At 39.7% G+C, this 15,901-nt stretch overlaps 1 protein-coding gene across 4 annotated transcripts in view; it reads left to right on the top strand.

Moving 5' to 3' along the window:
* The window catches only part of CCNY (cyclin Y), a 126,884-nt gene that overhangs the window by 85,012 nt on the left and 25,971 nt on the right, over positions 1-15,901 (top strand). For all 4 annotated transcript variants that reach the window (XM_075705488.1, XM_075705484.1, XM_075705487.1 and 1 more), the window contains 2 exons: positions 9,509-9,609; positions 13,447-13,482. In XM_075705488.1, the coding sequence (XP_075561603.1) occupies positions 9,509-9,609; positions 13,447-13,482 (137 nt within the window). The remainder of the gene's footprint in view (positions 1-9,508; positions 9,610-13,446; positions 13,483-15,901) is intronic.

Below are 15,901 nucleotides of genomic sequence, written 5' to 3'. Positions count from 1 at the left end.
ATCCTTTTGTGCAGTATCTTATTGGTTGTTTTGCAGATAGAGTTAAACATCTCCCAAATGATCAGGGTGGCTGGCTAGCAAGAGAACTATCAAGAAATGTTGTGCTTTTTCATCTTCAACTGCTTGTCTAGTTCTGTGTAGTAATAGATGAGAATAGTAGTTTATACAAATACAGTTTCAAAATGTTATTTATGAAAAAAAAATTTAATGAATTAATACTGACTCCTTTTCATTTAAAAATGCACTTTCTTAGTATGATAACACCACTGTTCTTTTCCTTTCTTGCTTGCTCTTTTTTGTAGAATATTTTAATTGGCTGCATAGTTTCCTTTCATCCCAAAATACAGCTAGTGGGTTCCTGCTTTGATTTATTGCACTTTGTCAGGGGCTGGCAGTTGCCAAGTTTCAGATTCACCTTGTCAGTAGGTGTGATGGAACAGCCAGCAGCTGTTCTTTTTTTGGGGTGGGGAAGGCAAGGGGGGAGGAATGAAGTAGGGGTGACAGGGTGCTATGGAGAAGCCATCATCTCTCAGTCTTCCCACAGACCCAGGGAGACAGACGACAGGGTGGGGATGTTGCTGGATCCTTTGCATACCTACCTACAGTGTACCTGGTGTGTTTGCTTTCTTCCAGCCTATTTTAATTTCTAAGCAGTTGCAGCAGACTCCACTTCCCTTTCCCCTTGAACTGGCAGTTGTTGTTTTTTGTTATGGCTTTAATGCTGCTTCACTGTGCACTAGTCTTTTCTTTTAATCTGCTTAGTCAAGCTGCTGAGGGGGATGAAGATGCAGACTGAGATAGAGGCGTTTCCTTTTTCAGAGAGGAGAGATTGCATCAGTATCTATGCCTGCACAAGGAAAGCAAACAGGAAGACATGTTTTATGGTTTTTTGGGGGGGGTGGTGGTGGAGAAAGAGTGAATTTTTTATTATTGTTTGCAGTAGCTAGTTCTTTGTACTGGGTGATTATTTTTTTGCAGGGGAAAAGAGCAGGGCAAGGGAGGGACAAGTTGATTATAAAAATAGTGTCTTCATCAATAACATAGTGGGACCGAGTGCACCCTCAGCAAGTTTGCAGATGACACCAAGCTAAGTGGTGCAGTTGACATGCCTGAGGGACAGGATGTCATCCAAAGGCACCTGGACAAGCTGGAGAGGTGGGCCTGTGTGAACCTCATGAGATTCAACAAGGCCAAGTGCAAGGTCCTGCACCTGGGACGGGGCAACCCCCGGTATCAGTACAGGCTGGGGGATGAAGGGATTGAGAGCAGCCCTGCGGAGAAGGACTTGGGGGTACTGGGGGATGAAAAGCTGGACATGAGCCAACAATGTGTGCTTGCAGCCCAGAAAGCCAACCGTATCCTGGGCTGCATCAAAAGCAGCGTGGCCAGCAGGTCGAGGGAGGGGATTCTGCCCCTCTGCTCTGCTCTGGTGAGACCCCACCTGCAGCACTGCGTCCAGCTCTGGGGCCCTCAGCACAAGAAGGACATGGACCTGTTGGAGCGGGTCCAGAGGAGGGCCACAAAAATGATGTGAGGGCTGGAGCACCTCTGCTACGAGGCCAGGCTGAGAGAGTTGGGGTTGTTCAGCCTGGAGAAGAGAAGGCTGCGAGGAGACCTTATTGCAGCCTTTCAGTACTTAAAGGGAGCTTAGAAGAAAGATGGGGAAAAACTTTTTAGCAGGGCCTGTTGCAGTAGGACAAGGGGTAATGGTTTTAAACTAAAAGAGGGTAGATTTAGACTAGATTGAGGGAAGGAATTTTCTACAATGAGGGTGGTGAAGCACTGGAACAGGTTGCCCAGAGAGGCAGTGGAGGCCCCATCCCTGGCAACATTCAAGGTCAGGTTGGACGGGGCTCTGAGCACCCTGATCTGGTTGAAGATGTCCCTGCTCACTGCAGGGGGGTTGGGCTAGATGACCTCTAAAGGTCCCTTCCAACCCACAGTATTCTATGATTCTGTGATTCTACGATTTCTTTATCAAGTTTTTGCTAGAAATTCTCCCTTTCAGACAAGATGAAAATGTTGTTTGCCAAAGTATTTTCTTCTCTTCTTGACAAGATACACTTTTAAAGTTGAGCCTGTGTTTATGAGCAGTAATATCCACCAAAAATAAGGGGGATTTTTTGCATATTGGAATATTTCTGAAGGAAGAGAAATCCTGCAGAAAAGGGAAGTAATTTTTTCTCTTCATCAGTGTTTTTTTTTATTCTGGAAAACCTTCATCAGCCTTATAGCAACAGCTTCCTTTCAGTCTTGTCTTGTTTAGGGATCTGAACATGACTTCCAGTCTGCTATCCTAGCAACTGGATGCTTAAATCCCAGCAGACTTAGAATACTGTTTTTATCATTCCAAGTAGAAAAAATAACTTCCGTGTATAGACCAAAATTTTTTCGGCATCCTGGGGAAAAGTTCCTGAGCATCATTCATATCAGAACCCCAGTCCCTGTAAGTGACCCTGTAGTGTTTCACATCAGGGGAAGCTTTTTCCCAGTGGCAGTCCAGCTGATGGGGACTAGCGGAGAACGGAGGGGTCTTTTGCTGTATGTGGTGTGGCACAAGCAATTTCTGTGAGCCTTTTTACATGCTTGAAATGATGTATGGTATTTGCTGCTTTGTAGCCCCCAAATTTCCTGTCAGAGTGGATAAAGAGGCTGTTTGCTTCCCTATTGTAAAACTACCAGGCATGTGACTGGTAATCAAACACTTTCAGCTCATGATTATAAGAGTAAATATGGTACATGCAGAAATGGGAACATAGTCTAAAAGTGCTTTAATCTGTGAAAATGCAAAGCACAACCTAAAATGTGAATTGTTGGTTTTGTTAAGTGCCTGAGGCTGGCTATTGTAAAGGTTTATAATTGCTGTCCAAATTCCTTAAGATATTTTAATTAACATTCCTTACTCAAAGAGAAGAACAAGATAAACTGGAAGATAGATTAAAGCTTCTCAGGTGCTCTTGAAGCTCTCCTAGAGATTGCTTAATCTGGTGTTTACTCCTCTTCATTGCAGCATCACAAAAACCCCAGGTCTAGAGGGGGCCTTTGTAGGCCATCTGGCCCTTCTAACAGATCCCTTATACTGATGCCATTCCTAACAGATGCTGTTTAAGATGCTTTCTCAGGCTTCCAATAAGTTAGAATCAACGGGTTTTCTTTAATAGCTGGCTTCAACTTACTGTTTGAAATGTTTTTTCTAATGTCTTTCAGCCCCTTGCTTCTATTCCTGTCCTCTAGGGTGAATTTTACCTCTCCTATCAGCCTCAAGGCAGTAAGTTATATGAAGTGGCAAAGTTTTGTAGGGGGAGGAACAAAGAATAACTTTTAAGGTGGAATGAGAGCACACAGGAGAGTTCTTTTACAAGGTTGCTATACAATACTTGCTGTGCTGGGAGGCTAGTAAAGTCCCTCTGGTCAAATTGCACAACACTAGCAATTATACGCTATGTAAATATAAGCCTTTGAGCTGCTTTTAGTGTTGAAAGAAATATTTAATCTTTTCAGGTTTGTAAACAGGGTGCTTTATCAGTGGTTAAGTAGGGCCTGTGTGTACTGCAGAAGAGTTTACCAGCGGTTGCTGAGCCCCCAAGAGCTCGGTGGTACGCTGACATAGTTTTCTATAGTTGACATGAGTAAGGACAAGCTTTGAGAGCAAAAGTACAGATCTAGTCTAAGGCATCAGTTTTGGACATTATCAAACGTTGGTGAGACTAATCAACTGAGGACAAGGTTGAAGCATATCATAGACTGATGAGGTACAATACATATTACTTAGGAGTGGTTGGGCTGGATCTTTTTTTTTTTTACTGTTGTAGATGTTGGCAGAGAAAGTTAAGCAGACAATCGAGCAGTTTTCTGTAGCTTTTGTTCAGGTGAGTATACCCATATCTAGCCACTAAACGTAAACAATTGTGCTGTAGTATCAAACTACACAAGATGAAAATAAATGCAGAGCTTTGCAGAGCCGTGCAGAGAATTGTGTTGTATGGCTTGCTTGATTTTGGAAACACTTTGTTGACCTGTAAAATCATGTTTCTTCTGTGAAAAACGTTGTCAGATCTAAATAATGTCCTGAAGCAACAGAAGATCCCCAAGATAGGAACCTCCCTTTTCCAAGTCAGAAGCGGTCCTGGTATTTTTGCTTGCTGTTGTAATTTGGCTTCATGTGTACTTTTACATGCCAGTTTTGCCTATTAGCATTTTGGCCAGCCTCTACTGCCTGGAAGCAGTGGGCATGTCTCCACAGATGGGTGGAAGCCGGCCTCAATTTTTCCATGGGGGGAAAATACTATTTAATGGTACCTTTTAAAATCATGCAGTAACTTACACCTGGTTTGGTGGAAGAAGAGACAGTGCTATCATTACTTAGGACAGAAGCTGCAAATTATCTTTTGATAGACAAGTGCAGAAGAACACCAAAAAAGACTAAAGCTCCTCTGCCAAACTGGAAGCTGTCTGGCTGAAGGCCAGCTCTGGTACAAAAGCTGTACAGCTTCATTAGGGAGTTGTTGCGCCCAAAGCAACAACCCCGCTGAGCATCAGGGCAGAGTGCCGTACTAGTGTGGCTAAAGAGCTTCTAGGACAGAGCTGGCTGGTACCCCTTCTGGTCCATTCTGAGTGTGAGTTTTGGTCCCTCTGCACCCACCCATTAGATGTTTCTACCCAAAACCACCCTGAAGTGACTATTTTAACAGAAGAAATAGTAACACTTCCCCTTTCCCCACAAATTGAAGTTTAATTTCTGAATGATGCTAGAATGAAGGCTGAGAGAAATTAATCCTTTTCGTGTGTTCTCATTGTGAATTAGTTAGGAATTTGTGATTCCTTTCATAGCAGGTACATAGAAGCAGTTCTGCAGAGCTTGTATGATTTTGATGGCAAACTAAGCCATTCTGTTTCTGATAAGATGTATTTTATGTAAGCTTCACGTAAATCACATTGTTCAAACATCTTAAAACAAATGTGATTTGGAAAGTTGGAAGGTTTCAGGATGAAGCTGGGGGGAAAATAAAGCTGTGTTATTTCCTTAGTACTAGCTGTGCAAGAGGGAAAAACTGCTGGTTTTAAGAGCTAGAAACACCTGTCATTAAAGTGAATATCGATCTCTTAGAGCTTTTTCTGTAACACATGTAAAAGCTTAGCAAATTATAAAGCATTTTTTCCCATTTTACATCTTTTTCTGTAAAGAAAGAAATTCCACAAAACAGCTATTACCTATTCATTGTAACTTACTTTGATAGTATTTCTTAATGAACATCTTTGGTTGAAATGAGAAAAATAACAACTGCTTCTGGAGTAAAGAGCTACAAATCCTCTCTATCAAAAGAAATCACAAAATGATAGAAAATTATTCCAGAATTCATCTCAAGAGGTTGTTCAGTCTGGTTTCTTGCCTCAGAGCATCTAAGATATTCCTGACATGGTTTTTTTACCTCTTCTTTTACAGCTTTCAGTGATGGAGATTCTATCACTGTTAAAGTCACTCAAGCTGTCCCTGCCATTAGAAAAAGGTGATAGTCTGAGGTGGGGTTTTTTTGCCATCACCTCCTCTAGTACTTTCATGTCGAATCTTAATTTTCCCTAGTTCAATATAAGCCTGCTCTTTCTTATCCCATCCACAGTGGTCATGCAGAACAACATCCCCTTCTTCGGAACTCCCTTCAACATGACTTAAGGCCAATATTGTTGCTTTGTTCCTGGAAAAAACCTCTCCAGTCTTTCAGTTTTTCCTTCTAAATGAAGTTTTTCAAACCTCTGATTAATCTTGCTGCTCTCTCCTCTTGACTCACTGAAGTCAATTCATCTTTCTTGAAATATGGTGGTCAAAACTGGACATAATATTCCAGCCGAGCAGAGTGGAAGGGTGCTCCATCCTGTTGTGTACATGGTAACTCTATTTTTGTAAATCCGGTATATTTTCCTTTTTTATAAAAGAGTGAATTTGTTGTCATGTGATCTACACATCCTTTTGATGACAGTCTTGACAGTGGTTTGCCATACTATATTTAGAGAGAGGGTTCTTCTCTAAGTGTACAGCCTTCCATTTGTTCTTAATGGATTGCAGGAATATATTTTTGTGCAGACCAATTCCCAAATTTGTTATGATTGTTCTGGATTGTAACCTTGTTTTCTAATAATTTTTTTTAGTCCTTCACAAGTTAATGCCAGCTGCAAATACAGTAAAGAATACCTTGATTCTGTTATCAGAGTTATTGCTCAATATTTCATTTTGAGTAGACCAGATGTCTGTGGAATGTCCCTTACTTCAATCTTCCAATTTGAAAATGATCCTTGGGTAGCCAGAGTACAGTTTTCCAAGTGGTTTTTACCTACCATGTTTTCCTTGTCCTTTGCACTTTGGAAATTTTATCCGAGATGAAGTCAGAAGTCTTGCTGAAGTTGAGAAACATGACATCTGCTGAATCTCAGCTTGGGTACAGAATATTACCACTGCAAGTTAAAGTACATTAAAGTGAATCCTACCTCATGTCAATGAGGTGCTTTTAATTTGTAAATATTTGTAGTAGCAGATTGTCAAGGCTCCACGTGTCCTATACTCACCGTAATGTTTCCATATGAAGATTTACAAAAGGAGCTGTACCAGTCCTTTCTTTCCCTCATGTCAGCCTTAATGGTGGGACAGAACCTGAGAAGGATCTCATTAATGATAGAGGGTTTGGCCAATTTCTTCAAAGGCTCTATATTCTTTCTTAGCTCTTCTGATTTTTCTTGCTTAGGGCCTCTCTGACTTGTCTAAATGGAAAATTTTTGTGGACAGACATGATGGTTTTGAAATGCGAAGGCATTAAGCTCTTGTACAGTTTTGGGTGGACTTATTCCATTGAAATGGACTCAGAAGATTCTGAGTTTCTGTGCAGGACGATACTGAATACTGAGGTGATACTCAGTAACCTTTTTGTCCTTTGCAAGGATGGAGAAGGTTCACCTGCAGTGTTTTATGGAGGTTCAGAAAAGCCTGTTTGAGTGAACTGTGGGACTTGAGATACTTCCCAGCTTAGTCAAGCTACAATACAAAACTGAGGGTGTTTTCCAGTAATTTGGAAAAGGTAGAAAATCTGTTACCTGGCATACCATATGGCTGCAGTTGGACGTCAGAGCAGAAGCTGGGAATGTTGATCTACTGATAGGTTAGTTACTCACATGGCACAAATGTGTATATATACCCAAGATAGTAGGTTTACACTTGGCACCTTTTTTCAGACTGGGAGAGGTACCCCTTCCTGCCAAGTTGTTATGAACAGAAAATGAGGCATGAGACACCACATTTTTCTGAAGTGTGAAAAGTTCTAAGCCTAACAAAGTGTGACGTGGGCTGAAAATGGTGGAGAGTTCTGTGATGTGGTAGTTTCAGAAATAAGGTGCATGGCTGTAATTATTGACATGTGTCAAATGTTGGAGTGCTGTTTACATAAGAAAATTTAAATCTGATACTGGTGTTGCTACAGAGTTGTTTTCTGGTTTTTACTCATGCTTGCCGTGAATTAATCCAGTCCATTTATCTTAAATTTTATCTAAACCTTTGAAACATGTTGATGCTTAAAATGTAGAATTAAAACTTTCCATATGCCATTTTTTTAAAATGATGCTGAAATGTCTGTACCTCTCCCCTTTTTCAACCACTAAACAGTCTCATTTTCAGTTGTTTTTAGGTTGCTTTGCCTTTTGTCATGCCTTTGGAAGGTACTCAACAGTCTAATCCAGAAATTTGAACTAAGCTGTGGTAGAATAAAAGGTATAAATCACCAGTCCCCTAGTCATTCTGTCTGTATATGTCAATGCTAGTTAATACATTTTACGGCATTAATGCTTCCAGTGCTTCTAAATTTTCTGTTTGTTCCCTTGTTTAACATATAATAGCTTGGAAGATGGATGGATTGTGAGCTTCCAAAGTATGACAAAGTACCTTTCCAAACTCCTGGAGAATTTTTGAGAAGGATAATATTTTTCATTTTTTCAGTAAACTTTCTCATTTCCAAGAAAAGCAGTTCAGCCTACAAATTAATTGGTCAAGTGGGGGACCGTGATAGAATTTGTTGGTGAACTTTGACATCATTTCAACATGATGTTTCTACAATTGCAACAGCTTTAGAAAATTATTCTCTTCAATTAATGGAAGACTTTGAATGCTCTTTTGCTCATAGCTGGGAAAAACAGAAAGATGACTCAGATGCATGTAGGTTTTACCAGGAGTCTGTCTGTTCTGTATCTAATGAATGCTACTAAGTCTGCAGCCTATGGAAAATGAAGTGTTAGTGAGATGATGGAGTGCTGGCACTTGAAATAATATCTGTTTTAGAAATAAGGCAGGGGAAGATGCGTTGAGGTAGGAGTCACAGGACCGTAGCCTGGGTACTCAGTTGCTCCGAGATGCCGAGATGTATGTGGATTCCACCGATGGCATTGACATTGGTCTCTCCACTGAAACGCTGGAAACAACATTAATTGTAAGGCAGATTAAAATTATCATGTGGACATGCCAACTGAATTCTAAATCTATTCTGTTGTAAGTTAAACATGTGATTTGACTGGTCTTTACTTTCCTGACACAGGTTCTTGGTCAAGTTATTCACTTGTGTAGGTAGAATAAGCAAGGATAAAATCAAAGAGCATTAATGACTGTGATAGCTATTACCTGATATGATGAAACTGTTCTCTTTAGACCAGTGTAGTGCTGGCTGCTCTAAACAGCTGAAGGAGAAGCCCTCTCAACAAAAAATCTTCAGAAATAAGTAGTGTTGTCAAATGTCATTTTGTGGCTGAGCTTTCCAATGTTTTCCTATGGTAATGCAGAAATAGGATTGAAATCTGTTGAAAACTTTTTCTAAGAAGAGATATGTTTCTTTTTTATTTGCATATCCACTTTCTCTTACATCCTTTGATCAATTTTCTTCCTGTCTAATAACAGTCTATTCTTAATTAATTAGTTTTTCTGAATTTTCCCTATTAATTTTTAGAGGTTTTAGCAGTTTTCCTGTAAAGATCTCTTTCCCCTACTTCATTCTGTTAGGGTTTGTTTGGATTTTTTTGTTTTGGTTTGGGTTGGTTTTTTTTTTTAAATTCTCTTTTCTCCAAGCACAGTTTTATATCTGTTTCTAAATCAATCTTCATTGTTAACACAATTTTTGTTTCACTCTTCCACTTACTCTTTTGGAATGAGGACAGAAACATAGGTCTCGTTCATCTTTGCTTTCCAAATGTATGTATGTATTTGAGTAATTCTGCATAAAAATTTTTGCATGGTTTTGGGAAAGGAGGGACGGAGAGCAGATTGGGACTTGAAAGCATTAGTCAAGGCTCAGGCAGGGATTGTTGTGACTTTTGCACTGGTTATTATTTCTGAACTTTCTGAACTGCTTCAGAACATGATCACATTACTGTGTGCGTCATTGTGAGAGACAGAGAAATTTGTTTTTTCTGAATTCTTACATCTCCTCAGAAAAATGCTTTGGTATTACATAATTGCCATTGTTCTTTTGCATGTTTTTCATAGCATCCTCCTGGGCAGTTGAGAAGGAAGTACAGTTCCTGCTCCACTATTTTCCTGGATGACAGCACAGTCAGTCAACCAAACCTCAAGTATACCATCAAATGGTGGGTTTTATAATTTTTTTTTTTGCTAGAACCTACATTTTATATATATGTGTGTATATATATATTTATGTATACATATTTCTGAACCATTATTAAGCAAGCTTCAAAGGTTTTAGTGTTTGAAGTAGGAAAATTTATTTAATCCAGTCATGCTCCAGAGGCAGCGAATAGGATGAGCAAAGGGTATTACTCTTATTGTAGGTCCGTGCAGAATCAAACTCCTAATACTGCATATATCAACAGAAAGAAGCAACTAAGGATCTCAAATTCCAGCAGCTGAAATCCTTGTGTTTCAATATTCAACGGGTGCTTGTTTTGGATGAGTCCTCAAAACTTACTTGGGTACTTCTTTATTCAGAATTTCGGAATTATCTGAAATTGAAGAGCTCTTTTCTGTTCATGAGAAAATGCTCATTTGCTAAGCTTTCCTTCCAGTTTTCTGTTTGAAATGGAAATTAATTGCCTCCAGATTAATTTCCTTATTGAGTACAGGGGTGCAGGCTGTTTATTACACAGCAGTGGGGAGCTTTGTATGTGGTGTGCACATGGGCTTACCCTTGGGTGACGTCTCAGATGATCATTTCAGGTTTCACTGGTGCCTTTTTACATTTGGAGAGAAATGAAATTGATATTTATAGAGTATTGTTCTTTACAATTTGTACAGTAAGGGGAAAAAATGAGAGAACAAATGTTCAGGCATTTTATGCTGTTTGTTTATTACGATTGCTGATATCCTCTCTTGAGCTGTTTGTAGGATGGTTACCTTGGTGTACTCAAATGCAAAAATTTATTAAGACAAAATCTGTGCTACAGAGATACTTACATGAGAGACAAATATATTCAGACTAACACATCCAAAGGAGTTTGTAATGTTGGTGGTCGCTAAAACATGTTCTTAATTTTTCTGTTTAAGGAAAAAAGAGGGGAGTGGAGAAGGGATTTGCAGTCAGACTGACGCCTATTCCTCATCAGCTATTTCTGCCTGAACTATAGTCTTGCTTTTAGAATCATAGAATCATAGAATCATTTAGGTTGGAAAAGACCTTTAAGATCATTCAGTCCAACCATTAACCTACACTACCAAGTCCACACTAAACCAGTCAAGGGTAGACTAGACTAAACCATGTCCCGAAGTGCCACATCTACCCGTTTTTTGAACACTTCCAGGGATGGTGACTCCACCACCTCTCTGGGCAGCCTGTTCCAATGCTTGACTACCCTTTCCATGAAGAAATTTTTCCTAGTATCCAACCTAAACCTCCCAAGTTTCTTTAATTAGTAACTTAAAAATAATTCAGATGAGCACTGGAAAAAGGTGGGGTTTTTTTGTTTGTTTTGAGGGTGGTTTTCTTTTTTTTCCTTCTGGAGTCTCATACTCATCTGCTCTAAAGTCCTTTGCATGCAGATTTTTCTAAGTGCAGCCTTTTGGGTGAGTTTTGGGTCCATTTTTGTATCGGAACTGAGACTGCTTGTGGAAACAAGAGATGGGTCCGGTTGGCCACAGCAGCCAAGAAGCGTTTTTGGCGGGCCACGGTGGCCAGCAGCAGCCTTTGTGAAAGAGGAGACAGAAGGACAAGCTGGGGGGGCAGGGTGGTGATGTTTGGGAGAGACTTGGGGTGCGTGGCGGGGGGCAGAGCTGCAGGGAGGAGAGGGTGCACGTCAGGCTGGAAGAAGCACCCTGCTGGGTCAGAGGAGTTGTGGAGGGCTGGGGCCAGGCTGGGAAGGGAAGGGAAGGGTTGGAAGCTGCAGGGGGTCAGAGGGTTTGAAAAGGGGTTATGTGGGGTGAGAAACTGGACTCTGGCACATGAGGCCTCTGGGTGAGGAGTCTTTTCCTCCTCTCCTGTCTGGCTGCACATTTTTAACAGATTTAAGAGTGGGGAGATTGCAGGATTATTGCTTTTGTAGTACAGCTTTGTTTCTTGCCCCTGTCCTGGCAGTCTCTGCAGATAAATGACTGCTGCACGTAGGTAAATCTATGTGGGATGTATTTCGGCCAGCTCATTTATTTCTTCTGGGTCATGTTATGCACCGGTGTGTTTAAAATATTACCGCATCTACTGGAGAACTGCAGCATCGGTGGGGTGGCCAGGGTAGGGTGATGGAAAGCTTCATAAACTTCTTTCCTGCACACTGATTGCTAGCTGAACCAGCGTGTGAAAAGCAGAATGAAACTTATATCCGAGTTTATCTATTGCAGTTCTGAAAGACCTTCAGATTCTGATGTAGATTTCTAAACAGTAAATATTTTCCTAAACTGAATTTGATATTTTGTTACAAAAGCAACCATATGGGCACCAAGCAGAGCTCTGCACATAGATTCTTGCATCAGCTTTCATAAAGTGAACTGGAGCTGCAAGTGTGTTCTTAGGGGCATAATTTACAATTAAATTTTAGGACTAATTCATTTTGTGACTAGCTTTCAGTCAAATTAAAGTCATTCATACATGTGGTTTTTGTGTTCAGTGAGGATTGTGTCCTTTAAATGTCCACGGTATATATTTAAGGAATTAAGAGATACTGTGTATCTATAGAAAAAAAATCAAATTTAAAAAGCATTTATGATCTAAAAACTTCTAATGCAGCCAGGTAAAAGCTATAATGCTCATACAAAGTTAGTAAAATATATTTACTTTCACCTAAGAAAAAATATTTTCCACTACCAGGCTGTTTGGGAAAAAAAAAAAAACCTCCAAACACAACCAAACCTGAATTAATTTAAAATCCTACTAACGGGATAGCTCCAACATGTTTTCCTAACATGCAGTATGTCAGTTTTCATGTAAAAATTCTGGAATAAAATTATAGAGCAACCAATTGACTCTTTTAAAAGGCCCTTTATGGAAAAGAAAAGGAGGGGGACTTTGCGTCAGTATAAGATGGAAGCATCTTACAGTGAATCACTGACAAAACAAATTGTTAACAAACAGAATCGGTGAACTCCCTCCTCCTTCGCCTTTAGCTTTGACTGGGTTTGATGCTGCTGGAACAAGTAGAGAGGGTGCTGGTTCTGCTTTATCCTTCAGTAAAGCTCTGTCGTGAGTAAAGCATGTGTCCTTTGATAAAGCTGGAGTTGTGAGTTGGAAACTGGAGAAGAACCATGAGAAGCCATGTCTTAATTTTCTTGAGTCTCAAATGTGAATGAGATCAGTTAGTTGTATACGTAATTAAAATTGTAGCTTTCTGTGAATATAAGGGTGCATTTTGTCTTTGCACAGAATATAAACAGAGGTACTTGGGTGTGTGGTTAAGAACATGGAAAATGCATAATGCAGTAAGTTATTCGGGGAGTCATCTTCCCAGAGTTAAAATAAGTAACTTGATGCCATAAAACTGTAGGAGCCTGCTATTTGAGTCTGGTTTGTGAGTAACTACATAGAAAGACAGCCAAAAGTTAATGGATTTAGATACAAAATCATAAGCCAATGGTAATTAAAACATTTTATGTTAGCCTGCCAGCATTAGCAAACAATAAAAGAGAATGTCCAATATGTGTGATACCTTATCTTCAACCTTGGAAGTCAGTGGGAGTTTTAGCATTGACTTTAGTGGAGTAGGGCATTAAATGGAAGGTATGTGCAACTCGGTGTGTGGAATATGAGGGTTTTTGTAAGGCACTTCATTACTAGTGAAAAGGAGGCACTTGACGTGTGCTGAACAAATATTGTAAAATTGTCTATTTACCGCAGTTTTCCTGGTATCTAACAATGAGCAGAAGAAAACAGGCTGTTGAGCATACTTTTTGTCATGCATTGTGCTAGATTTTAAATTTGCATGTTAATATGACAAATAATGTAATTTGACAGTCCTGAGAGATTAACTCTGTATTTTTCTTTACAGTGTAGCTCTTGCAATATATTACCACATCAAAAACAGGTATGTGCATGATGAAATCTTGTACTGAAGATATCTTTAATCAAAACAAATGAACTCCCCAAAACCTAAAAATCCATGCTCTGTTTCTTTCAAAATGTTTTGGTTAGTAGTTTCTTATTTCTCATGAAAATGTGAAAAATGAGAAACATACTCTTTTATATTTTTATACATATTATTTTGCTTAGAAAAATAAAAATTAGAGAGTTACGTACCATAAAAATCTGGAAGTACAGTTCAGCATTGAAAGAATTTGATGATTCAGTGTTTGGGTTTATGTGCACTGGGCGCTGCTGCATTGTTGCATATGTAACTTGGTACATAAATTAGCTTTCTTCATGTTGAATTGTGCTTTTGTATCTTAAATTCCCTGTCCTCATGATAAGTCACAGTATCATAAAAGTAGTATTTCCTGACATTTCTAAGGAGAGATTGTATAAATACTTTAAGTGACTTTTGTGTCCATGGCTTTTCAATGTGTCTTTTCAGAGAACTTGGCTTAGATCATGATCTAACAAGCCACTTGCATGTTTTTCTTCTGGACTGTAAGAAGTCCGACTAGAACAACAGGAATTGCTCATAAGGTTAAAGTTAAGCTGGTACGTCATTCGGGACCATGTTTCAGGTCACTGGAACCCATCGCACTTCTTGAAACAACGCTGACATCTAAAGAGAAACCTTTAGAAGTGCACAAGGGCAGAAAGCTTAGGGCTTGATCCCTGCTGAAAGCTCTTGGATGACTTTCCAAGATGTCAGTGGGCCTTGGACTGAAACATGGCAATATGTAAAGCAAAAGTTGGAGTGAAATCTTTTTGCAAACTTCTAACCTCATTTCCCAGGAAATGAGGCATTAGTGATCATGCTTGGATTACTTGTTTATCCATCTGTGGCTCCCTTTTTCCCTTTTCCTCCATCGTCCCTGGGTTACTTTGGCTAACTAGTCAATTTTTACTATGCTTGACTAAATAACAGAGATCTCAAAGATAATCAGACTCTAAAGTTTTGTGGAAATAAGTTATTCTTAAGCGCTCTGTTAAGTATCATGCCAGCTGAGTAAAAGGCTCAGGAGAATGGTGCACATTAGGGACTACAAAGGGTGAGAAACTTGAGTAAGAGCTCACGGTCTAGCAGGAGGAATCCAGAGCCAAGTACACCAGACTCGCTTCGTGCCAATTGCCATGGAGCCCATTTCTTTCTGCAGTAAAAGATCATTCATGGTCTTACAGAATTTGATGCAAATTTGATCTACAGCTAATAAACAGAGAGGCCAAGCCTTTATAAAATAGAGAGTCCCATGTCAGTGTCTGGAAAACAAATACATTCTGAATGTTTTCTTGGGAAACTTGCTATCTCTCCTTTTGCTTTTGGGATGGAGAGGTAATTTATTCAGGAAGAACTGGTTGCTGCTTCCCCTCCTGCAGCTGCCCGGCATGGGGAGGTGTGCTGTAAGCGTGCCCTCTGCCGCGCTTGGGACAGATGGTCTCGGCAGCGATGCTGGAGCCGGCTCGCGTACGTCAGTGGATGACTCTGAAATGAGGACGTGAAACGACTGTTCTGTCTTCGGTTGTCTCTGATTTAGGAATGGAGGGACAACGTGATAACAGCATTCAGTTGTACTTGCTGCTGAAACAGCAATAGCAAAACATATGTTCTGTTTCCTGCCATTATAGGCGAAAGGAAGTTGTTGACGTATGTGGTAGATTTTGGTTCCGTATAGGGGGTGGGGAGTAAGAAACCACTGTCACTCTTACGTAGACTCAAGGTTGATTTTGACAGAAAACAAGTCAAGCACCTGCTTTGCCAGAGAAGAATTCTTTTCAGACAATATTTGTTTCTTTTCTCGTGCACAGTAAGCTTAAAACTAAATTACTTTCTAATATTCCAAACTCTCACCAATCCCAGGTTTTTGAGAAACTATTCATGAAGTAGAATATTCCTTCATACGTTTCCCACATTTCATTTGATTGTAACATTCTAGCTATCATTCCTTCTTTTCCCAGTGTCTCCTATCATTGTTATGTTGATTGGCTTTCTGCAGTTTTTGTTGTGCTTGGCTATTCAACAAGTGGTAAAAGACTACAGCTGTCTTGTTTTCGGAGCAAATTCACCAATCGTAAGCATTGGTGAATTTGCTAAATAAATAAACAAAACAATTGCCAACAAACTAACCATGAAAAATGCTTAGATCAATTAGTAGATGGTTCATTTTTGAAAGGTAACAATGTGAATTTGTTCTAATGAAGACAAAAACCTATCAACTAATTTTTTTTTTTGTGTAATAAATTTTTTGAGGGCAATCAAATGTGCCTTCATAGCATGCAGCAGCTACAGCATGAAGAAATAAAACGGGAAATTCTTTGTCTCTTCTCATTGTGAAGGGCCACAGTTTACTGTAGCGCATCAATTAAATGATTCCAGTGAG

This window comes from Pelecanus crispus, chromosome 2, assembly GCF_030463565.1.
Source record: "Pelecanus crispus isolate bPelCri1 chromosome 2, bPelCri1.pri, whole genome shotgun sequence".
NCBI classification, from domain to species: Eukaryota; Metazoa; Chordata; class Aves; order Pelecaniformes; family Pelecanidae; genus Pelecanus; species Pelecanus crispus.
This window is presented reverse-complemented; position numbering and strand designations above follow the sequence as displayed.